Source organism: Sorex araneus, chromosome 6 (assembly GCF_027595985.1).
Source record: "Sorex araneus isolate mSorAra2 chromosome 6, mSorAra2.pri, whole genome shotgun sequence".
Lineage (NCBI taxonomy): Eukaryota > Metazoa > Chordata > Mammalia > Eulipotyphla > Soricidae > Sorex > Sorex araneus.
Window position 1 is genome coordinate 80,902,416 of NC_073307.1, and position 25,541 is coordinate 80,927,956.

At 38.0% G+C, this 25,541-nt stretch overlaps 1 protein-coding gene across 9 annotated transcripts in view; it reads left to right on the forward strand.

Annotated features, from left to right (window-relative positions):
• ERC1 (ELKS/RAB6-interacting/CAST family member 1) overlaps positions 1–25,541 on the forward strand; it is a 518,184-nt gene that overhangs the window by 214,299 nt on the left and 278,344 nt on the right. For 5 of the 9 annotated variants that reach the window (XM_055141300.1, XM_055141301.1, XM_055141304.1 and 2 more), the window contains one exon: positions 7,944–8,079. In XM_055141300.1, coding sequence (XP_054997275.1) covers positions 7,944–8,079 — 136 coding nt within the window. Of the gene's footprint in view, positions 1–7,487; positions 7,545–7,943; positions 8,080–25,541 lie in introns of all 9 variants that reach the window. The other 4 variants (XM_055141299.1, XM_055141303.1, XM_055141302.1 and 1 more) reach the window with 1 other exon arrangement.

Sequence of the window (25,541 nt, forward strand, 5' to 3'; positions counted from 1 at the left end):
ATTCCTACCTCTGGACTCAGGAATTACTCCTGGCAATGATCAGGGAACCATGTGGGATACCAAGGATCAATCCTGGGTTGGCCACATGCATGGCCAATATCCTACCCGCTGTACAATTACTCCAGCTCTTAGTTCTGTCCTTTTAACAGGCTCCAGGTGATGTTGATGGTGTGAGTTCATGGATCACAAAACCTTACGTGACAGGACTAATAGAAATTAAATTATTTCCTTTTCCATCCTTGCTTTTCTCTTCTTGTACTTTAATTTGTTCATTTCTCTGAGACTAGGGACAGTTAAGTCTGTTATTTCTCTTTTCATTTCTTATAACAATTAGGAATTCATTGACAATTTGAAGTCACTGTACTCTCTCATCTTTTTTCTGCTTCAAGAATAATAAATGATGAAAGTGCATTTTGAATTTAATGAAAATTAATTCAAACTCAAATGAGTTAAAAAGTATATTAAGCCACTAAATCCCATTTTTTTGCTTCCACTTTACAGTATAGATTTATTTATAAATTTGGATTTTGTTGTGCTTGTGGATTTAAGTGAAACTTCATATTGATCTACTTATAAGTGAATAGAAGAAAATTTATTTCACAAATTATATTTTGTCTGTCTCAATATTTCTTTCTAATTGTAGACTCAAGAAAATGTCCCCTGAGCCAGAAGACCTGGTCAGTGGTTGAAAGCTTGCCAAAAGAGTGTGTGGAGGGTGAAGCACAGTTAGGGTAGAGAAGGGATCAGCATGACAGTAATAGTTGGAAGTGACCATTTTGAGCAGGAGTTGAGTGTTGAAAGCAGGTAAAGAATATGCCTGATGACCTTTCATTATCTGTATTGCAAAACACACAAACAAAAAAAGTCCCCTGATTTTACTTTTAGCATCTGTTTTGGAAAGAATTTCCTTTCTCCTTTCCCTGAGACACAGTAGTGGAAGTACGTCAACGAGGCAAGGAAATCATGTGTGTTCATCTGCTCGTATTACTAAAAAACTTTACATGCTCTAATCCTCATGTATTTTCATGTGTGCATACTCACATAAGGCAAGGATGTGGGATAGGAAGGAAATTATAGAAATTAGTTTAATCTCAGAATTTCTTAGATATGTCTTATTTGTCTAGTATAGATGAAATAATTTTATTATATTCAGTTACTTATTATTAGTTTTGGGACCATAGTCAGCTGTGCTCAGGGCTTACTACTGGTGGGCTCCCGGGACCATATAGGATGCTGGGGATTAAACCTGGGTCAGTCACATGCAAGGCAAGCATCCTGTCCACTGTACTATCACTACAGCCCCCAGTTATCTATGAATTTTTTAAGTAAAAGCATCAACCATGAAACAAGATTAAGTAAACTTGAAAATATGAAACAATCAGTTGAGAAATGGAGAATCCAAGACCCAAAATGTGAGGAGCAACTCAAACGTGCCATTGTCTCATTTTTAAAGGGCATACATACCGTACATATGTTAAAACTATTTTGTGTATGCTGGAAAAATTGGGAACCACAGAGAACCTTAAAGAGAAAAAGGAAATGTTTGCCTTTTATGCAGGGGGTGGGGTGTATCACTCCTGGTGATGCTTAGAGTCGACTTCTGTCCTTGTGCTCAGGGGTCCCTTTCCATAAAATATCAAGGTGAACTGGGGCAAAATGGGGTCAGCTGCACGCAAGGCCAGTGCTTTACCCTTGTACTATCTCTTCTGATCTGTTTTCCCTGTTAAATGATGTTGTAGTCCTTTCCTTGATTGTCCATATGTTATGTACTGTACACATATTTTTAGGATCATGCTCTGCGTTCAACTTGATTGTTTTTATGTGCCCCTCCCCCCAGCTGGTGGTTCAGATGACTGTATCTTTTAGTACTTTGGAAGACCGTGTAGTGCCAGGGTTGCAAAGCATGGCCCTTTGAGCCATCTCCGCAACAGATATGTTTCTTTCTTTTTTTTTTTTTTTTGCTTTTTGGGTCACACCCAGCGATGCTCAGGGGTTACTCCTGGCTCTGCACTGAGGAATTACTCCTGGCCATGCTTAGGGGACCCTATGGGATGCTGGGAATCGAACCCGGGTCAGCCGCGTGCAAGGCAAACGCCCTACTCGCAATGCTATCACTTCAGCCCTGATATGTTTCTAACTTAGCAGTTTGTCTTGTCTCTGTCGAGGTGGTAGAACCATGGAACATCATTAAAATTGGATGCCCAATTCTTTAAAGATCAAAATCAACACATTTACGAATTATATACAACTGGGGTGAGGTTGAGGTAAGAGAAGGGCAATGGATGTTTTCTTTTCTGAAAGGGAATTGATACCCTTATCTATTTGCAAGTTGGTGATAAAGTTGGATACACATAAGCACTTGTGGAGACATAATTATGATAAAAATCCCAAATGATTGGCTTTGATGCAATCAAATTTTGCCTATATTTAACTTTTAGCAAAAAAAAAAAAAATTCAAGTAGTTTTGGTTTCCTTAACTCCATGTATAATAATACTCCCAGTAACTAAGCTATTAGCCAGACATTAGGAATTACCAGTGCTATCTGGAATAATTCATAGATATGAGGTGAAAAGAATACGTACATCATTAAATTTTTATCCTGAAATTGCAAAACCTTTGCACCTAATAAACTAATATTCTGAGGAATTTAATTTATAAAATAAGAATTCTTTATAAAAATGAAGATTTTGCTCCATTTCTTTTTTTTTTTAATGCAAAGCTCTGTATGTTTTTTTCCCTTAGTTGATAAGGTTGGTATCAGTTTGATAAAAATAGATATCAGCACAGAATACTATGAACTAAGTAAGGAGAATCAGATATAAACATTGCTTCCTTTTCTTTTTCTTCTAGTGGAAACTACTTTTGCTGTATTTCTTTTCCTTTTTTTTTTTTTTTTTTTTTTTGCTTTTTGGGTCACACTCAGGGGTTACTCCTGGCTTTCCACTCAGGAATTACTCCTGGCGGTGCTTGGGGGACCATATGGGATGCCGAGGATCGAACCCGGGTCGGCCGCGTGCAAGGCAAACGCCCTACCCGCTGTGCTATCGCTCCGGCCCCTGTATTTATTTTCTATTGATGAATCTGCCTGTAGCTATTTCAGATGACTGAAAGAGGAATTCTGAAATGTTCCTACTGATGGTTGCTCCGTACCCTTATACTATCTTATCTTCTGTGTCCTTCCTTTAGTCTTTGTTTGATTCTGAATAATTGTAAATTCTGTGCTGAGAAACAAATTTAGAAATCATTTTCTTTGCTTATGTTCAGGTAATGTCATATTCGAATCACCCAAAAACATTGTATGTTTTCAGAACCTCAGAAAGAGGATTCCACAGCTGTTCTGCTTGCTCCTGAGTGCTCCTGAGTGCTTTGCCAGTGTTTGGAGGAGCCGGCAGAGCAGGCAGGGAATCGAACCCAGCTTCTTGCATGCAAAACATGCATTCCACCCCCTTGCACCATCTCCCAGGTCCCTTATAGTTATGTCTTTGACAATATCATTAACTATTCTCTGATAAACTTTACTTCACAGAGCTAAAAAACTATTTAAAACAAAATTGGTTTGGGGGCTACACTTGGCAAAGCTCAGGGGTTACTTCTGGCTCTACCCTCAGGGATCATTCCCGGCCCAGGGGACCATATGGTATGCTGGGGATCAAACCTGTGTTGGTCACAGGCAAGTCCAGTGCCTACCCACTGTACTACTGCTCCAGCACTCAAATACCGTTGTTTAAAATAAAACTTATGTATATATAGTTGAGCTGGAAGGAAGTAAAGAATTTCATAGTGGAGGTAACATAAAGGATTTTGTTTCATGGTAAAATTGGCTTTATATTAGAAAGTCTAAGAAACATTCATTCAAATCTTTGTTTGCTCATTCAGAGCTTCTTTAATTAGGATTTATGGCAACACCCCACGCTGCTTGAAGGTCATTCCCAGTGATGCTCTGGGACTATTCAATGTTGGGGGATCAAATCCAGCATCACAACATAAAAAATATGTATGCTGTGTATGCTAGACCATTTTACTCTCTCCCCAGCCCTTCATTTAAGAGTTTTTGGCAAATAGGAATAGATGAAATGTTCCAGTAGGGAGGGAAGTATTTAATCATAGTGAAATACGAGAAAATAATTTTAGAATTAGGAGAAAGGTGAAGATTCACATTCATTTATGTATCAGCGTGTTTCTGGTGCTTTTATCGATTTAAATATGACAAAGGATATCTAAAGATGGAAAAGTATTGTTAAGTGTAATACAGCTGTTTATAGTGAAAACTTAAAAGAATGCATACACAATCAATAAAATTTGCAGGCATCTACCACATTTGTAAGATAAGAAACTCATATAAAGAAAAAAATGTGTCAGTGTTTCTGTCAACAAGAAGAAATTTTAGGGGTTTGGGAGAAAAGTTAAAGAGCAGAAACATGTGGGTTTCTTGCATTTGCCCTTGGCTTGATTTTTGCACAGCATCATCCTCCAGACGCCACTGGGAACAGTCCCCCAGCCGCAGGTCCAGGAGTAGCCCGCGCCCCGCACCCTGTGCCATCAGGTGTAGTTGAAAAACAAAGAGAAAAAACCTTTTTAAACTTAAAATTTAAAAAGTCATTTAAGAATTTATTAAAGAAATTTATCAGGAGCCAAAAAAGAGACTGCAGTTCACTAGGAGTAGGAAAATTAGACATTACATGTTTTCAGATGTGAGACAGTGTGAAGTATGCAGCATTATTGATCATTAGTAGTCTGACCTAAAAAAAAATTAAATGGAATCTTTAAAAACTAATTTTCAGCATTCAACATAAAGGCCTTGGGTGGGGGGTGGGGCGGGGAGGCATTGAGGTTTGGGAGACAGACTCGGAATAAACTCGGAATAAAAATAAACAAGTTAATTTTCACCATGAAAAAACACTATCCAGAATGTGAATGATGAGTAAAGCAGGTAGCATGCTTGCCTTGCATGTGGCCAACCAGTGTTCAGTTCCTGGCACTCCATATGTTCCCTCCTCAGCCGCTCCAAGAGTGATCCCTGGCTGCAGAGTCAGGAGTTAGCCCTGAGCTCAGCCTGGTGCGGCTCCAAAACAAAGCAAAAAACAAAACAAACAAACCTAGGACAAAATGTGATTTATTTTCAGAACTGACTCAATTTCTTTACTAATACAGTGACATTTTTAAAAAGGAAGGGATATGAAGGGCATAGGAGAGAAAAATATATTGATTTAATTAGATACTTGAAGGATTTAACAAGCAGTATTGTGGCAAGCAAAACAACTGTAAGACAGTTTGTTTTGAGACAACTGAGACATCTGAGCATGGAGGGAATGTCATATGATAATTATATTTTCTTAATATTTGCATTGTTGAAAAAAGTAGTTTTGGTGGTGAATTTTTTATAAGGACATGTATAATGTCAGGCTATCTGGAATTTAAAGTGACAGCAAAACAGATAGGTCCCAGGGAATATGATAATGCGAGCCTTTTGTTGAAAAAGTGTTTACTTTGTTCAAAACCTGTTAAGGAGAATAAAATAACTAGAGATACTTGTAGTATAATTTTAATTATATTGTTTGTATTAATAATAATATTTAATAAAGTGAATATTATATTTAATTATATATTATAATAAGTTCGAGTGGGCATCAGTAATGTCGCCATTGTAATTAACAATTTCATAGTTAATTGAAAGATTCAGGAATAAGAAAGCATCATTTCCCAAAATGATATAGAGACTCGGGGCAGGTTCAGTCAAAATTCCAGAAGGCTGTTCTCAGGTCTCGATTGGTTAGTTGACTGCTGGAGGCTGGCTGCCTGGCTTGGACAGGGCAGAGTGAACAGGATGTTTGTCTGATGAATTGCTTATTAGCTGGCTTTGTGATATTTGATTGGCTGATTCTGAAATTCTTATATAAAGGGTAAAGGCCTTATGATATCTGAGGTAGTTCTGAAGAACATGGTCAGCAACTAGCCTTACTGGTTTATTACACTCTGAGTGTAATAAACTTGTATGGATTTGGCACAAAAATCCTCAAAAATCGCCAGAGTCAAGAGTCTTAAAACAGGCACACAAGTGTATAGAAACTTTAACACAAGTGCTGTGTGTCTTAAGATTTACTGGGAAAATTATCAGTGCATGTAAAAAATGAAACTTTATTCTTAACTTTTTACCATACCTCCAAATTAAAATGATATCTTTGCTTCGTAGTATATACTGTTAATTTCAGGTTAACTAACAGTTTCAGTGTGAAAAACTAGATGTCACAACTTTTAGTGGAAAATCCTCATGACTTTGATTTGGGAATGGCTTTGTGAAAAAGTCATAAAATTGCAAAATGAATGGAAATGATAGGTTGATACATTGAAATCATTTTTTTTTTAATTTTATTTTTGGATTACACTTGAGATGCTCAGGGGTTGCTTCCAGGCCTGCACTTAGAGTTACTCCTGGCAGTGTTGGGGTACCAAATGGGATCCCGGGGATTGAAAATGGGTTGGCCACACAAGGCAAGCACCCTTGTGTGGTACTATCTCTCTGGCCCCAGAACAATTTTTTATCTTTATAAATAAAATACATCCTAAAGCAAAAGAATGATTTATTAGATTGAAAGAAAATATTTTTGTAACATAATAGGTAAAGGTTATTATCTAGAGTATATAAAGGATGGTTGTAAATCATTAAGAAAAATTTCTTAATTGAACAGTTGAGGGTAGGGTGCAGGACTCAGGATAAAGCTTATGCCTTGCTAATGTGATGCCCTCGACTCCATCCCTAGCACTGAAGATAAGGACAAAGGCAAAACACTCACCACCAATTTTAAGTTTCAGTGAAAAAAACAGAGATAAGAAAACAACATTATATTTATTGATCATTGCATCTCAGACCATTTTGACTGGAAAGTATTTCATGGCATGCATACAGCATAGTTTGTTTACTCATTTATCCATTAAAGACATCTGGAATATATGCATTGTTTAATTATATTGAATAAAATTGCTCAGTAAAGGTTAATATGCTCAAAAAACAAAGTTTAATAACAAACTTTATATATATGTACGTTTATATATACATTTGCATATGTAAATATATGTATTTATAAGCTATATATATGTAAACTGAATAAAGATCCACAGCTATAGCAAAATGTATCAGGAAAGGGAATTTTAAACACAAAATTTAGGATCTAGGTTATTCTTTTCTTTAGAGGCAGTGAATTAGCATAGAACAAGATATATAAAGAGCTTCAGAAGGATTCGCAGGTCTTTGTGTCATTGTTTATATTTGTATACATATATTTTTGAATTTTGGAAATATTTACTAACAGTAAACTTGTTGTATTACAAAGTCTTTTTTTAATCAGCCATTCTACTATTTCATATTGATGTTAGAGGACTATATATGTGTATATATATACTTATATGTATACATTTATTGGGTATAGGGGACTTGGGGCCACTATAAACCTCAGCAGTGCTTAAGGCTTACTCCTGGCTCTGTCCTTAGGGATTACTCCTGGCAGGGCTTAGGAGGACCACATGGGGTGCCAGGGATCAAACCCAGGTGAGCTGCTGCCAAGGCAAGCGTCCTATCCACTGTACTATCACTGACCCCAGTTTCCATTCTTTAAAAAGTTTTCATAATTTTATATATTTATATTTTTATATATCTTTCATTTGTTTTTCCTGTTCTTTGAAATGACTCCATACTTGTTTTTTCTTTTAAATGCTTCCATTGTGTTTCATTATGTACCTGATACATACATATTCCAGAAACTTCTTCATTGTTGACACCCTGCTGCCATTGGTAGGAAGCATTTTCAGGTGTCAAAGCAGTACTTTGTCAGCAGCAATTCCTTGTTGTCTTTCTGCTGTTTCTTGATGTCAGTCATATAAGTCTGAAAAGAAATACATTCTTTTATGAATGAAAAACTTGATTTTTTTTTCTCCCTCCTATCAATAGGCAGGTGAAAGACCAGAATAAGAAGGTAGCAAACCTGAAGCACAAGGAACAGGTGGAAAAGAAGAAGAGTGCGCAGATGCTGGAGGAGGCCCGGCGGAGGGAGGATAACCTCAACGACAGCTCCCAGCAGCTCCAGGTTAGGATGCAGGGAGGCCCAGAGCGGGTCTGGCGAAGAGACGGGACCTGTAGCTGCACGTGATTTTTCTCTACTTCTTTATCTCCCCTTTTTTTTCTCTCTTTCTAACCCTGCTTGCTGCCTTCCTAGCAGACTAACTGATAAGCAGTAAAGGAATGGCTTTAAGTAGAGAAGGCCAGTTTTATTCCACAGCTTTGGGAGGAATCCCAGCAGAGAAGAAAGATCATCTTGCTGCATCTTCATCAACACGCGTTGGTAAGTTCAGTGGCAGTTGAATGAATGGGTTCGGAGACCCTTCAAGGTAGACTGTATAATCATTGGTCAGTTTACTCGATGAAAGTACAAGGTTTATTCTGTTTCTTGGTTGTTTATCACCCATCTTTCCCCCTCATCTTACCTTTCCCTTCTTCCCTTTCTTCCTCCCCCCTTCTCCTTCCTTCCTTTCTCCTACTCTTCTCTTCTTTATTTTTCCTTCCTTTTCTTTCTTTCTGTTTACACTAACAAAAAATTTCACATTTTACTTAGGCTGAAATAAGCTATGAAAAATGGATATTTTTCCCACCCAAAAAAACACCCATATGTTTTTATTATTTCTGGATAAACAATATAACATATTGTAGGGTTTTGTAGTTTTTGTTTATTAATCAAGATGAGCATAGTACCTTTTATTGTTTTGGAAGGAGAGGGGGTTGCATTTGGCTTTGCTCAGGGCTGTTCTTGGTGATCAAGAAACCATATACAGTGCCAGATTTGAACCAGGCCTACAGCTACCACAGCAGCATGCAAGGCAAGCGCCGTACTTTCTGCAGTATCTCTCACACCCCTTTTCCTTTTAAAAAAAGATTCATTTTGAGAGCATATTTCACAGTCACACAGATTGTATAAACTAGGCTGTTTTAATTCACTTAAGTGATCACCATTATGTAAACCTAATTATTCAGAGATTAATTTTTTGACAAATATTTTCATTTTATTAGAAAAGAAATTGACTTAGCTTTGAAGCAAAGGTATATCATTTTCAAAACTGTCCAAGTTAAGGACATTTATCACCTCTTGTTTCAACTTCAGTTTATTCAAAGGTAATATTGAATTAGTTGGAAAGAAAATTTAAAATGAATAGCAGTATTCTTCTAAAAAGTGTTTTACTCTAGTTTTTGAGGCAAATGTGCATAATGCAGTGTATTGCTATTTAAATCTTCTGCAGGTTGTGTCATATCACACTGTCACAGTCACTGTCCTCCCATTGCTCATTGACTTGCTTGAGCAGGCACCAGTAACATCTCCATTGTGAAACTTATTTTTACTGTTTTTGGCATATCAAATACTCCCTGGGTAGCTTGCCAGGCTCTGCCGTGTCACAAAAATAGGTAAAATCATCAAAGGTAAAATCATTATTGTGTTATGAATTTGGAACATGAAGTCTCATACTTCTTTGGCGAGGCCTTTTTTTTTCTTTTCCTTGGAGCTTTAACTTATTCATATGCAGTGTAGAAATAGGTGAGAAAATGTAAACAATAATGCTATTTTTTAATATTTTGATTATTGAAGCAATGATTATTGAATTAAAATTACTAGGCAACAATCCTTTTAAATTAAGAAAATCTGAATTGAATTTTCACTTCAGAAAATCTTTATGATAAACTCTTGTCAGTCACTGACTTTTCAGAGACACAATATCATTGCATTCATTGACATTTTTTTTTGAATCACCATGAGATAGACAGTTACAAAGCTATTCATGACTGGGTTTCAGTCATAAAATGTTCCAACACCCATGCCTTTCCCAGAGAACATTTCCCACTATCAATGTCCCCAGTTTCCCTCCCACCAACCCCTACTCCCTCAGCCTGCACCATGCGGGCAGCTTTTTAGGCGGCTTTCTTCTTTCTCTCTCTCTCCTTTTGTGCATTAAGCTTTGCAGTACAGGTACTAAGAGGTCATGGTGTTTGTTCAAGGTGTTCAGTATTTTTATTGGGAAAGTATAGCTGGAAAAGCTTTTATAAACTGGATGGTGACTTTGGGGTGTGCATGATTGCCAGGGCTTCTGAAAGTACGGAGAGATGCAGGGAGGTAGCCCATCCCAACACCAAGAAGCCTGGAGATTTCTGACACAGCACCCACAGACCTGAATTTTCAGCAGATTAATATCTCGATGAGGTCCATATCAAGACAATGGAGCCTGGTGGATTGCGGGAGCGAGCATCTGCCCTGAGCCCTGCTTGGACAGGCACTGGGCTGACCCATCCCCTCCAGTGTACCCCAGTAAGTTCAGCCTTGTGTGAGTTCGAGATTAACTCTTTGGTGTCTTTCAAAATTTACATGTGAATCTGTGAAGCAAGGCCAATAAATGATTTTGTGTGGCTGACTCGGAGGTGGTTCGTGGGCCTGGCTTCCGGGTACTTTCAGTAGTAAATTAAAACTACTTTTACTACTTTTAGTAGTTTTAATTTCTCAGGAAACTTGGTCCTAAGTTGTTGGAGCCTGGCCAGGGGCACAGCGGTGATTTGGGCATGTCAGGAAGCCTAAGGGCACCCTCTGACTTCAGATGCCTTCACCATACCAGTCACGGGTTCCACCACACCCTCTGTCCCCAGTGGCAGAGGCAGCAGTGGAGCTGTCAGGGACCAGGACTGCCACCATTTGGGACTGGGTGCTCTGGGTTGGCTGCAGCCACCGGTCCAGCAGAACCTGACCGGGGGGCGGGGTAGGGGGGCTCATGCCCCCTCCTGCGTCTCCAGACAGTTGGCACTCGGGCAGGTTTTCCTCCATGGTCTGATGTGTGGCGTGGGCTGCTCCGGGGAAGAAATGGTGGTGGGCCACCACACCGGCAACTCACAGTTGGGGCCCCACGGTGGGAGTCCCGGGTGCCCCTCAACTCTGGGACCCGCCCTCCAAGGTGGCACCTAGCTGGACCCGAAGATCCCGATTCAGTAACTTTAAAACTCAGCTGCCACCCGTAGTGCTGGGAGGCGAAGGCTGTAGTAGTTCCACCACTTGCTAGCTGTGCTGCCACCGTCCTCAGAGTCCCATTCCTGGTGCTACATGGTGGCTTTCTTTGAGACAGTATCCACGGGGTGCCCACATTCACTCAGAAATCTTCCGACCCCCGTCGGCCATTCAGAGTGCTGAGAGCTGCAGTCCCTCGGCCAGCTCTGACACTTGCCCCAGTGCCACCTCTGTCTTGATCAGAACACCTAGAGATGAGTTTCAACCAGGCTCATATGACAGTATAGCAGTACTCATATAGTCAGCTTCAGCTCCATGCCAGTTTAACTTGGTTCTGGGGGTTGATTTTACTAACCTTCACAGTAATTCAGTGGTCTGATGGGTTCTCACAGTTTATGGAAGAGGAAACTAGACTTAGAGTTATGAACTGTCTTACATGTATCCAACTTTCTAAGTGGCTCAGCCATGATTTAAGTTGAGACTTCCTGGACCAACAGCCAATCAGTGATTTTTGCTTTAGAGAAGAGTACCAGAAACTTGTTGGCAGGCTCTGAGATTTCAGCTCGGGCTGCTAATCTGTTGTCCTCTTATTTTTCTCTGGTCACAACTTCTGATTGATTATGATTGTATGTTTATCCTGCAGTGAAGCCATTTTTAGACTTTGTTGCAAATTCATTTCAGACATAAAAGTGTACTTTCTTAATTTTTTTCTTATTCCTTTTATCCGACTTTTGCTGATTATAAAATATATTCTTATGTTAGAAGCAGTTCACATTTCTGCATATACACCCGCTCTTGATAAAGCAGCATGCCAATTTTCTCTCTCCTTTGCCAACAAGTTAATATTGATAATATCCTGTTCTCCCTCCTCCTTTATAGGATGGCAGGTTAATAGATGGCAAAGAGGTACACTTTGTTTTAATATTTTTCTAAATGCCACTGAAATGGAATACTTTTTCAGGCTTTAAAGGAAAAACCATGTCCGGGGCTGGGCAGACAACTCAAAGGGCCAGGGTGCATGCTTTGCATGAGGGAGGCAGGTATTAGATCATGGCCATCTCACCATCCTCATGGTCTCCTGAGAACACTGTGTGCCACACAAAAACAAATCAAGTAAGAATACATACACAGACTTCCTCCCTAACTTTAATTTTGCTCATCTGTAACAGTATTGTAATACTTTGTATTGGAGGGTGGAAGGCACACCAGGGATTTGATCTTGTGACAGTACATTTGTAAAGCAGACGCTTTAGACTTGCTCTATTTTTTGGGTCCTGTATATTGTTTTTTAAAAACATTTAAGTCAGAGTCATTTGTTTTCATTGTACTGCTGATATTTATTATTTTTAATAGAATCCAAAGGTCAGCACTTTAAAAAAATTTTTCAATTTCATAAAGTTGTTCACAATAATTGATCACATACAATATTTCAGCACCAATCCCACCACTATCACACACCTTCTCTCCACCATTATTTCGAATTTTCTCACCACCACTAAAGCCTGCCCCACAGGCAGATGCTAAATAATTTTTTTCTGTATTGCTTGTTATGAATAGTATAGGATGTTGTGCAGCTGCGGAAGTGGCCGTGCACTCCAGGATATTTAAAACTTTAAATAAGTGGGGTCCAGAGATATCTGTGTGGTCAGCTGCTGTCTTCAGAGATCATTTGTGAGTCTCTGAATCAGGGTTGTTAATGTGCTTAAATGGAGCCTGGAGGCATGACAGCCAGGACACCTGATGGGCAGATAGATGGGGAGGGATAGCCCGTACCCGCCTCCTTGTGGCCTGGAGTTTTCAGTCACTGGTCCTGCATACCTGGGTTTTTCTTCCGGAGGTTTGTGGTCACTGGGGTTTGTAGTAGGCGGAGAGAGAGTACCTGCTCTATCTAAGGTGTCCCAGTGGAATCAGCTGTACATGGGGTCTGGAGACTTCTTTGGGTGAGCTGCTGTCTTCCAAGATTCATTCATGAGTCCAGTCAGTCACTTTATAGTTTTTATTTTGTGGCCATTTTATTTCCCATTGCCACTGAACACATCTGTATGGATAGTGCCAACAAATATGTAATTTTCTTTTGTTGTTCTGCAGAGCAGAAGTATTGAGTGAAAGTTTAGGAACAGTTGAAACTTCTGCAAAATTTCTATTTAAAGCAAGTTATATATACTTTTACCAATACATTTCATTTTCCCTGTAGTTTCTTTGCTCATTTTATTGCATATAGTATCTTTAAACTATTTTACATTTCATTTCCTTTAAAACTATTTTTTTGATGTTGAAATTCCCCACATATTGAACTTTAATTGCATTTGCCAACTAGTTTCAAGATCTGTGCCTATTTAAATCAATATGATATACAATTAAGTTGAGTTAGGATGTTTGTCTTATTCATTCTCTTTCAGACATTTTCCTTTTGATCCAGGCATACTATATATTGTTGTATGGGGGAAAAGTTTTCTAAATTATGTACTTACTTTTCCAAGGCCTCCTCCTCCCCTATTTATTTCCCACCTACATGGGTTTAACTATTTTTCATTATAATAATGTTAATGTTATTTTGGGCTGGAGCGATAGCACAGCAGGTAGGGCATTTGCCTTGCATGCAGCCCACCCAGGTTCGATTCCTCCACCCCTTTCGGAGAGCCCGGCAGGCTACCAAGAGTGTCTCGCCTGCACAGCAGAGCCTGGCAAGCTACCCGTGGCTTATTCGATATGCCAAAAACAGTAACAACAAGTCTTACAATGGAGATGTTACTGGTTCCCACTTGAGCAAATCGATGAGCAATAGGATGACAGTGATGACAGTGAATGTTATTTTTCTAACTATATTGTATAATTCATATTTATGTTTAGACTTTGACATACATAAAATGTATTTTAATGTATCTTACAAAATGTATGTTAAAAGTGTTCTTTTCTAATACCTAGTTATCTTATTAACATTTAAAAAAGGGAGAAGAGGATCCCTCCCCCAGTACTTGGTTATATATGGTATGGGATTTGGGCTACATTTGGTGGTTTTCTAGGGTTCTTAGGAGCTACTAAAAGTGCTCAGTTCAGTACTGGGGAACAAACACTGCCCAGCTACATGCAAAACATATGCTCCTGCCATTGGGATATCTCCTTGGCTCTATAAATTGAAATTCTAAAAAAGAATTTCTCTAATCATGTGCTACATATTATAGAAATTTCCATTTAGTTCTAGACTGTTACGTTTTCAAAGATGGTAAGACATCTGTACTATCATTAACTCTATCTCAAAATTTTCACCCCTTTTTTAAAAAAGTTCTTAAATAACCTTTAAAATAGCCTCTGAGAGTCTTTATGTTAAATTATTTATAATTATAATTTAGAGAATGTTGCTCTTGTAGTTTATTTATTCATCCTCAGCCAGAGACTAATTTTACTTCTTGTTGTGCATATCTAATTTTTTTCTTTGTTGTGTTGATAAAAAGATAATCTGAAAAAATGTGTTCTATGGCAGTCCAGATAACTCAAGTGTTATACCTTCAGAAATAGGGGGCGAGGGGTGGGGAGTGATGAGAAGGAACCTGGGGACATTGGTGCTAGGAAATGTACACTGGTGGAGGGATGAGTGTTGGAAATACTGTAGGACTGAAATTTAATCACGGACGCTTTGGAAAAAACATAAAATTAAATTAAAAAAAATACTACTCTTAGAAGCATGATGGTTAAATATATTCACAACAGAAACTAGATATAAAAAAGACTTCCAGAAATTCTGAGAATAAATTATGTGGAACCGGCAATTTTAAAGGATGAAAATAATATTGATAAATGCACTTAGTATACTTCTTTGTTGAATGAAGTTAATTTTATTTGTATGAAAATGAGAAAATGAAGTTGAATATAGAGTACCTACCTCAAAAAGATTGTGAAGATTGAAGTGATGATTACTAAAATGGCATCTAAAGCAGTCTGTTAACAGATATGGTACAGTAAAGAAAAAATGTGCAATTATGTGATTATCATTATTTTATGAAAGAAAGCACTTGCTTTATTACAATAGTAAAAGCTTGATTTTCCTGGTTGGATTTTATGAGAAATTTGTCTCAAGGAATTATAGAGCAGTGCTTCTCCACTGGGGGCCGTTTGGGCCCTCAAGGGAAACTTGACAGTATCTGCAGACATTTTTTGTTGCTTTTGCTTTGGGCTTTTGGGTTCTACCCGACAGTGCTTGGGACTACCCCTGATACGTGTTGCCTAGGATCCATTGCCAGTGGCGCTCAGGGGACCATGTGGTACCAGAGATCAAAATTAGGTTCTAGCTCTTAAAACTCTCTCCCTTGCTATATAGACATTCCCCTCTCCTCTGCCCCTCCCACACACTTTATTAAAGCACTGTGGTTTAAAAAGTTGTTCTGATGGTTTGTTATAGGTATTCATATTTCAGCACCAGTCCTACCACCGTTGTCACCTTCCCTCCACCACTGTCTCCTTTTTCCCCACCACCCTGCATACCTGCTGCCATAGTAGGCCTACAATAATTTATTTTATATTGTTTGTTAATACTAAGTATTTGGAGCCATAGCACAGCAGATAGGGTGTCTGCCTTGCACACAGCTGACTCAGGTTTGATTCCTCCGTCCCTCTCGGAGAGCCCAGCAAGCTACCGAGACTATCCCACCCGCACGGCAGAGCCTGACAAGCTCCCTGTGGTGTACTCAATATGCTAAAAACAGTAACAACAAGTCTCACAATGGAGATGTTACTGGTGCCCACTCGAGCTAATGGATGAACAATGGGAAGACAGTGCTACTAACTGGTTAACGGAATGATTAAGAAATATTTCCCTAAAGGAAAATTAGTGAACATTGTGTTGTTGAATCACTGTCCCCATGGGGACATTAAGTCCTTGTCTGAGCTGCAAGTTAAGCTTGCTGTTCCTATTTTGTCAGTCAAGATTGTTTGGGTTCTGTGGTACATCCCATCTAATCGACTGTGCTGCTACTAGAATGTCAGTGTTGTGGAATTTCAGGATGTTGCTCCAGAATATCCAGAATATTTCATGGGGCAGTCTGGCCGCGGGCCTGGCGGCAGCTTTGAGGTGTGGGTAAAGCTGCCGGGCTTTGGTAGGGTGGGAGCCGGCCCAGTCATTCTGACATTCCCGGGAGGGCTCAGCCAGGAGCAGATGTCCAAGAAACTCTAGTGGCTAGTTGATCTGTGTAGAGATTCATTCATGAGTCTCTGGGGAAAGGCTGGCAGGGGAGCTTACATGGCGATGAGGTGATTCGTGGGCATGGCTTCTGGGGCTTCTGGAAGTTTGGGGAGGCGGGGAGACTGCCCATCCTCACTCCAAGAAGACCTGGAGTGTTCAGCCACCAAAACCTGTGTGCCAAAATTTTTCAGTGGATAGGTTCTAATCATATATATATGCCTCTCAGAGAGCCCAGCAAGCTACCGGGTGTATCCCACCCACACGACAGAGCCTGGCAATTTCCCTGTGGAGTATTTGGTATGCCAAAATCAGTAACAATAACAGGTCTCATTCCCCTGACCCTGAAAGAGCCTCCAATCGTTGGGAAGACAGTTAAGGCGAGGCTGCTGAAATCTCAGGGCTGGGAGGAATGGAGACGTTACTGGGGCCCACTCGAGTCAATCGATGAACAGTGGGATGACAGTGATATAGGTTCTTTGTGAAGCTTAGTCCTGAAGCACAAGAGTTCGAATGGAGGTATGGTGGCAGCTTTTGGGTGTGGGACTGGAGCCATTTTGACCTTTCTGACTGTCAGGACTTCGTAGGTGGGAGCAGGTTGTGGTGGCTATGTAGTTAGTTGGCAGAGGCTCAGGATGCTGCGACACCAGCTACCCACAGAAATGTGTTAATCACTCAACGTGTGAGTGATGGCGCAAGGTAAAAAGATCCTAATTGAGTCCTTTATTCAGACTATTACTGTGGGGAAAAAAGTATTACGTTGGATAATGGGTTTTATTTGGAGATTATAATACGTAAGCTATATTTTATATTCTTTTTTATTCATTGTTAAGACCATCACAGTTAAGTTAAAATTCTTTAATGGAAGTACCGCGAGCCCAGATGGTTGTGCCTGCATACACAGTTTTCTGGAACTCGGATTTGCTGTGAGATAATGCTAGGGAGAATTACGACCAGTGAATAGTTTGCAATGCACCTTACCCATCTCTGCTGGGTAGACAATACTAGAGATTTTATTCTGATTGGGTAGCTATAAATAGCTATTGAAGTCATTCTGTGTATGGAGACTTAAAATTGAAAGACATACAGAATTGAGAGAATTCTAAAAATGTTTAATATGTTCGTTATGCTGTCCTATTTTAATTTCTGTTTATTTTTTTTGTGTGTGTCTCAATATATAAGCAATTTAAAGATTTGTATATGAGGTTCTTATCAAATACACACTTCAGTCCATCTGTCGATATTTTTGTGAAGTATGAGAAGTAAAGAGATACAGTATTGCCTTGTTTCTGTTTTTAAAAGGAATTACTTTAGTATTTTTACTATAGACTTATTTACTTCAAGGATTAGAATACATGCTTATGCTAAAAATAAATTCTTTATGCATAATGTTTTGAATTTTTTATTATGTTGAATATTTCATCTTTACCAGATGAAAGTTGGCTTAGGACACAGGAGATGGTTAACAGGGTTAGAGCACAGACTTGGCATTTAGGAGCCCTGATTTCACTTCCTGGCTCTGCATGGTGTATATGATACCCCTAGTAACCCCTTAGCACTCAGCTGTGAGTAGCCTCAAGCATCATTGAGTATGGTCCCCCAAAAAGGAAATAAAATCAGTTTAAAACAACAAGGTTTATTTTTCCCCACCTTTGTTACTCAGTAACTCTTATCTGGTGTTAAAAGTGAACACATGAAATATTTGATGACTTACTTAATTGAAATTGCAGTTTGCCACAAAGGAGTAGTTCTATTTTGAAATGTATCTTTTTTTTCTAAAAATAAAATGCATTTTACAAGTGCATAAAACTTAGACATCTACATAAAGTTTAATATCACTGTATCAATGTCATCCCGTTGTTCATCGATTTACTCGAGTGGGCACCAGTAACGTCTCTATTATACTCAGCCCTAAGATTTTAGCAGCCTCTCCTTACTCATCTTTCCCAACAATTGGAGGCTTTTACAGGGTCAGGGGAATGAGACCTATTGTTACTGTTTTTGGCATATCAAATACGCCATGGGTAGCTTGCCAGGCTCTGCCGTAAAAATTCAATATATAGAAATCAGTCATCTCAATAAATCAGAGTATATGGAATTTCAGAAATCGTAACTAGAAACCATTCTTTCACACCTTTTTAAATAGGAAATCATTATTATGATTGATGTTTTTTAAAAGCCAGTGTATATATTAAGTTTAAAAAATGCTGAGATGGGGAGATAGCTTAAATGTAGAGGACATACTTAACATGTATGGGGCCCTGCGTTTAATCCCCCATTTATAGTGCTTCCCCACCCCCAGCGATTCTAGGTGTAACCCTGGCCTGCCTAGGCACCACTGTCCTGAGATCTGCTCCGTCAGACCTGCACTGGCACCATGGGCAGCATATCCAAAAATGGCTCCAGCTTTATTTTATTTTATGAGCCACACCTGGAGGTGCTCAGGAACTATTCCTGGCTCTGTACTTAGCAGTGGGTCCCGGTGGTGCTCCAGCAGGCCATATGTGTGTGGTACCCAGGTTCTTCCTGAGGTTGGCAGCATGCAAGGCATGTGCCTTAACCCCTCTTCCCTCTCTCCAGCTCTGGTCACTGCTTTATAAACGAACTTGACCATTGCCAATGGGGTGGCGAAGAAGGAAACTAACTTATGTTCCTTTGGAAAACATTTTCTTGACTACTGTAAAGCAAAGAATATTGTAAAGCAGGGCCTGAAGAAGCTGTATATGGGGTCTGAGTAATAGTATAGTGGGTAGGGCACTTGCCTTGCAGGTGGTTGATATGGGTTCTATCCTCAGCACCCCTGATGGTGCCCTGAACTGCTAGTAGTGATCCTTACACACAGAGAATTGAGCCCTGAGTATAGCAGGGTGTGACTCTCAAATTAAAGAAAACAAAATAAAAATAGAGCAGTATATGAATGTTGTAATCTTACAGTAATTATGTTTCTGACAAAATTAGTCCTTCTCTAAACACTTTATCTGTAAGTTAGAATCCAGCAAATAGGGGAATGCATTCCAGACAGTGAGAGCTGTTTTTATGTTGTTAGAGAAAGAAACTGTACAGAGTAAGAAGGTTTAAGAAAACTTGTTGGGCTGGAATTAGAAATATTAGTATTGATTTATTATATTGACGTACAGATAGATACAGAACTATTGGTATATATTTATGCATATAGATATTAATCATGCATTTATTTCTTAACTGTAGATTTTGAGGCCCTACAAACACTAGCCATACTTGATGTCCAGCTTTGGAGTTTTGTGTACCTTTTCTAGTAACGTGAACCCGAAGGCATCTTAGAGAACGGTTGTTCCAGGGCTCTGCCAGGGAAGATACATGGTAGATGTGGACAGCATTGGGACAAAAGTAGAACAGACCTCCAGAAAAGAATTAGACTCGTGGAAAGAGCGTAGGAGCCAGCATGGGGGAGCTCCTAATATGTTGCTACAATTTGAGTAAAAACTAAATAATGAAAATATTGGATTCTAATCCTTAGAATAAAATCACGAGTATTTAAATGTAAATGCATGAGTTAAAAGGGGAGCACAGATAGCTCTTTCCCATAGATGGTTAGTAGGAAGAAGGAAATGGATTTTTTTTAAATCACCATGAAACAAACACCTCATTAATAATTATTGCAGATAATATTTTTGTCCCCTGTGAATATTATTGGGTGAATGTTAGAGTGATAGCAGAGTTTGATAGCTAAAATATCTTCCCCAAGATATATATTAACTTTAAAGGGAAGACTCGGTGAAGTCTCAGGGAATCTAGCAATTTCCATCCTAAGAAAATATTAGGGCTAATATTACCTGTAATGACACATAGACTAAGAATCTCTGAGGAAACTATTGTCTCTGGTTATTATTTCATTAAAAAAAATGCAACCTCGTTACAGACACAATTGAACACTAAAGAAATCCAAATTTTGGGACTCTGGGGGTGATGGCTCACAAAGTTTCCTAAGGAAAGCAAATCATTTTTCAACATGTAAAGGTACCTGTGAGATATACTACCATGAGTGTTCAGGTGTAGTTGGATATGCAGATCTGAAATTTAAAGAAGCTTGTTTTACTTAATTCGAGAGATGAGCTTGAAAAAATACTGAAATATATAGGGTATGGTGACATAATCAACAGATAAAATACTGACAGAAGAACCTAGAGTAAGAAGATCCCTATGGTCCTCAACATTTAGAGATGGAGTGTAAAGGACATGGTGTTGCTTTCACTGCATCATAGTCATCCTGTTGCTCATCAATTAGCTTGAGCGGGCACTAGTAACGTCTCCCTTGTGAGACTTGTTGTTACTGTTTTTGGCATATCAAATACACCATGGTAGCTTGCCAGGCTCTGCTGTGCAGGCGGGATACTCTCAGTAGCCAGATTTCCCTTTAACTGGCTAAATCAGATTTGAAAATAGTCTGTTGTTGTCCTCTTTTGGAACATTATATTTGCTTATTGCAGCTTGCCAGGCTCTCCTGGAGGGGCGGAGGAATCAAACCCGGGTTGGCTGCATGCAAGGCAGACGTCTTACCCAATGTGCTATCGCTCTAAAATGAAAGTGAGAGCATTGCTTCAGAGGGCCAGAGAAGATTGTCTCTAAAGAAGGGATACTGCTGAAGGGAGCTGAGAAAAAAGAGCCGAGACATCTGGTCCTTGGTGTCTGTCATGGTCAAGAGCCATCTGAAAATGTGCCTTCATCACATTTTCAGATGAAGGCAGATAGGTAACTTCCATTGTGCCTTCCTATATTTGAGGTCATAAATAATTCAGTATCCAAATACTTGTCCTGGACAGTTCTCACTTGCTCATCAAAACTCTTAAGATTTTTGAAATGTCTTCTTAGACTTGCATATGATTACTTTAAAGCTTGATTATACAGTGGTTATTTGAAGTATTTCTTACATTAAACTTGCTCCCAAGCCCCTGTTCTTTCTTGGACATATGTCTCGCTTGCTTGACTCTTGTTTTGTTTTTTCTTGTTTATTTCCACCCGTGAGACGTCTGTGTTTCTCTCTTGAATGTGTATTTCTCTCTCTCTCCTTATATCCTTCTTAAAAGGTTTCAATAAAAATTATTTTGCTTCACACACACACACACACACACACACACACACCCCTCACATTAAATTGATTTTACAATTCCACTTGATATTCACAAATGTAGGACATGAATAATAAAATTAGTGAAGCAAGGGACTGTGGATATGACTTAATGGTAGATATGTGCCCACCTTGTAAGATGTCTTGGGCTTCATCTTCAGTGTGGTTCCCTGAATCCTACTGGGTAGGGTTCCTGAGCACTGCTGGGAGTAAGTAGCCTTTATAACAATAAAATTTTAAAAATGTAAGCAGGAAAACATAGCAAAGCAATGACTAGCAATGAGGTGCACATTGGTTACAAACCTTTTCTGTGATTAATCACGTTTAACTCTTGTAGTGCCTCCGTTGTTTATATTCAATATTTAAATTTGCCAAAAATTGTTTCCCTTGCTCAGGAATTTAACTTTGTATTAAAGTCAGTTTTGGGTTATTTCAATTAGCATCTCTTTTTGTTCAAGTTTACTTTCACTTATTAATTTTACTGCATTGATGATAGCACAGCAGTAGGGCGTTCACCTTTCACATGGCCGACCTGTGTTCAATTCCTCCGCCCCTCTTGGAGAGCCCAGCAAGCTACCGAGAGTATTGCGTCCACATGGCAGAGCCTGGCAAGCTACCCGTGGCATACTGGATATGCCAAAAAACAGTAACAATAAATCTCACAATGAGAGACGTTACTGGTGCCCACTTGAACAAATCAATGAGCAATGGGAAGACAGTGACAGTGACTGCATTGATGAAAGTTACTAAGCTTTTATAAATTATAACAAACATACTATTTTTCAGTTTGTGATTAAAATTTTGACTTTCTGTGTTAGTCAGTATGTTTTCAAGGTTTTTTTTTTTTTTTATTGAATCATTATGAGATACAGAGTTAAAAGTTTCAGTTTGCATTTCTGTTTAGCCAGATTTCACTTTAACTGGCTAAATCAGATTTGAAAATAGTCTGTTGTCCTCTTTTGGAAAATTGTTTGCTTATTACAACAGTGTTTTATGCTTGATATATTCAAGAAGGTATGTTACAATGCAGCTTGCAAGTAGTAGCTGTCTGACGAACTGATATTAGCTAAATCCTAGAAGCGTGAACCTCCCAAATGAACATTATATGGAAGAATAATGTCCTGATATGTCTGAGATTTGACAAGTTTACTGTTGTGTGCCTCCCATATTTCAAGGCTTAGATCAAATGCTCCCTTCTTAGGAAACCCGCCTGAGTCCTCACAGTTGGAATTCATCATCACATCCTCCCATTTAGTCCCATAGAGTTTCTCTGTGATCAGACTCTAATTTTTTCCCTTTTACTTTGTATTATGTGCTAAGGATTTGTCTTCTGTTTTTCCTTTGTGCATGAGTTTGGGCATCTTGTTTTGGTACTTTACACATACTTTTTATAGATATAAATGTCTATTGTTTTCAACTGTACCTATAGGGGGCAAGAACTCATTCATTCAGGCATCTTATAAATCAAATTTATAAGATTTATAAGAACTTTGGAGTGTCCCATAAATCAAATCATCATATTATTTCTAATCTCAGTTTTAGGTAAGGTACTTTACACAAGTTGATAGAGTTGGTGTAACTTTAATAGTTTATTGGTTTCCTAATCTTCTGCTTATGTCATGTCTATTTCTTTGTCTTTTCTGTTTTTCCACCTTAAGGATGAACTTTGTTGTTGAACTCTATCCAGTTCTTGTTATTTCCTTTTTTGTTCCTTAGCCTCTACATTTAATTATGATCTATTGTTTTATACTTTCCAGTGCCTTGTTTTATAATTGTCCCTATGTGAGTAATCATTTTTTCTCCCTTCTCTCATCAGGTAGTTTATATCTGTCTTATGTTAAGAAATATTTTTGAAATTCTTTTTAGCTTTCAAGTGCTATCTTACATGTAGGTAATTATTCCTTGTTAATTGATTGTTTTTACAATAGGTAATTACTTATTTAGTGATAATTGTTATGAATGATAACAGTTGAAAATTTTAATTTAGTTAAAAATATTAAAAACTGATACTATATTTAATAGTAAGTATTAGTAATTATATTAATATAGTATATTCTTTACGTTAGTGTAGTATGTTAGTATTCTCCAAACTTTCATAAATTGCCCTTTAAGACTTTATATATTTTAACAAAGAAGATGTTATATTTCCTCAGTTGAGGATACTTTCACTATACATATTTATAATATTTCAGCACTAAAACTCATTTAATCTTTTTCATGAAACTCAAAATTTTGGTCACACTAGTAAGGCAAAGTAGACTTGAAGAACTCTTACTGGTTTAGTGCTTTGTTTTTATTTATAATGGAGATAAGTATCTGAATTTAACCTTGAGAGAGGTTCTGTCAGGGAGATTAATGGAACTGCTGAAAGAACAGTGTCGCTGTGAATCAGCCCTCCTGAGACCAGTGAATATTGAGAACAAAGTTCAAAGAAACAGAAAACAATGGAAATAGTGATAGTGGAACATAGATATTGAGGCATTTAATCTTAAATACACAGTGAAATATTTGTGTTTTTCTTTAAAGTTTGATTTTATTTAATTTGTAAGAAGCTCTTTGCTTTTTTCTGTCTGAAATGAAGATTTTTCTTTCTTGGCATTGGTTTTGAGGATGATCACTTAAGAAAACTAAAAGTTTAAGATTAGCATCATTCTAGAAATAGTAAGGAATGTCTTATGCTAAATATTTTTAGAATATTAATTTTCTTGTTTTATAAAAATAAATTTTAGTTTCTTCCTAAGGTCTCCTTAACCTAGTTAAAGATTTAATCCCCTTCATTTCTTTGTTATTTATTTATTTTGGCAAAAGGGCTTTTTGGCCTATGGGTGCAGGTGAGTTTTCATTGTGTTTTTAACAAATACCAAATGGAATTTAGTTACAGTGAAAAGCATACATACAAATTTTGTTTTTACAGCCCTGTAGATAGTTGCTGAATTTAGCTAGACAATAATGCTTTTCTACACAGTAAGCACCCGTTCAAATTGTTGACATATGTGCTACTCCAAAGTTACTCAAACTGTGCCTGTTTTATGCCATTTAGAAATCAGAGCAAAAACAGGTCTTAAAATTATTTAAGTTAAATTTTCAGTGTTTGAAATGTTCTCTGTTGATACTTGCCCTCCTAACTAAAATTCAGGTACACTCCATAGCCTACAGAATTTGATAGTTCATAGAATGTTTCTTAATAGTACTAATGTTAGTTTACTGAGCTGTTTCCTAACATTGAGGTTAAACCCATTCAATGAAATTTTGTAGCCACATTCTTTGAACTTACTACATGAATGCTTTCCATAAAACTATGGGTGTTTGAAATGAACAATGAACATTTGGCACTAAAATTCCTGTTAATAGTTTTTTTTTTTCCTTTTTGGTCTCAGGAAAAAAAAGAGTGATTTGCTCCCTTCCTTTGTGTTATTTTAGAAGCTTGTCCTTAGTTTGAAAAGTGAAGCCTCCAATAAGTCTTCATTTATTTTTAAGAGAAAGTAGATCTAGGTTTAATATACTTCCCCTTGGTCAAGACCTTTAGGCTAGTGACAACCTTTTATAGACCTCATCATTACTATTTTAAGTGAAATACTCTTTAGGAATTTTGGTAAAGACTTGGAAAATTTATGCTTTTTATAATCATTAAAGGTTAGAGGAGACATGTTCTAGGATTAGGTAAATTCCAAGTTCTTCAAGTTTCTTAACCCACTTAACAGAATTTCAAGATGAGAACCCAGACAATCTATGTGGGGTTTTTGTTGATACTCTAGCAGTTATTTATTTATATCGAACATTTTATATGTATATGCTTCCATTTCTATACTGAAATGCATCTGCTTTTGTTTTGACTCCGATTTTTAACATTTGATATTACAAGAGTCCTACTCTTAACTTGAAATATTTGAGGAACTTTGAGAAAAGGAGGGAGGAAAGTATCTTTACATTTTAACCCGAAGCATTTCCATAGTATAAACATAGCAGTTGCATAACCAAATTGTCTTTGTGTTAGGCTGGCTGTTCTTTTCCTAGAATTAACTTTATCAATACATCTGGTTTTAATTTTTTTCCCCACCGAGCATCTGAACAGTTGGTAATTGAATTCTGACATGTTGAATGATTTTAATGAAATCTTCTGCATGTGCTTGGGGGATGGGAGAGAGATAGGAAGGACCGGCAGTGGGGGAGAGTGAGCAATAAAGAATTACTGTCTCTTTACATTAAGGATAATGGATTGCAGTTAACATTAAATGTCTT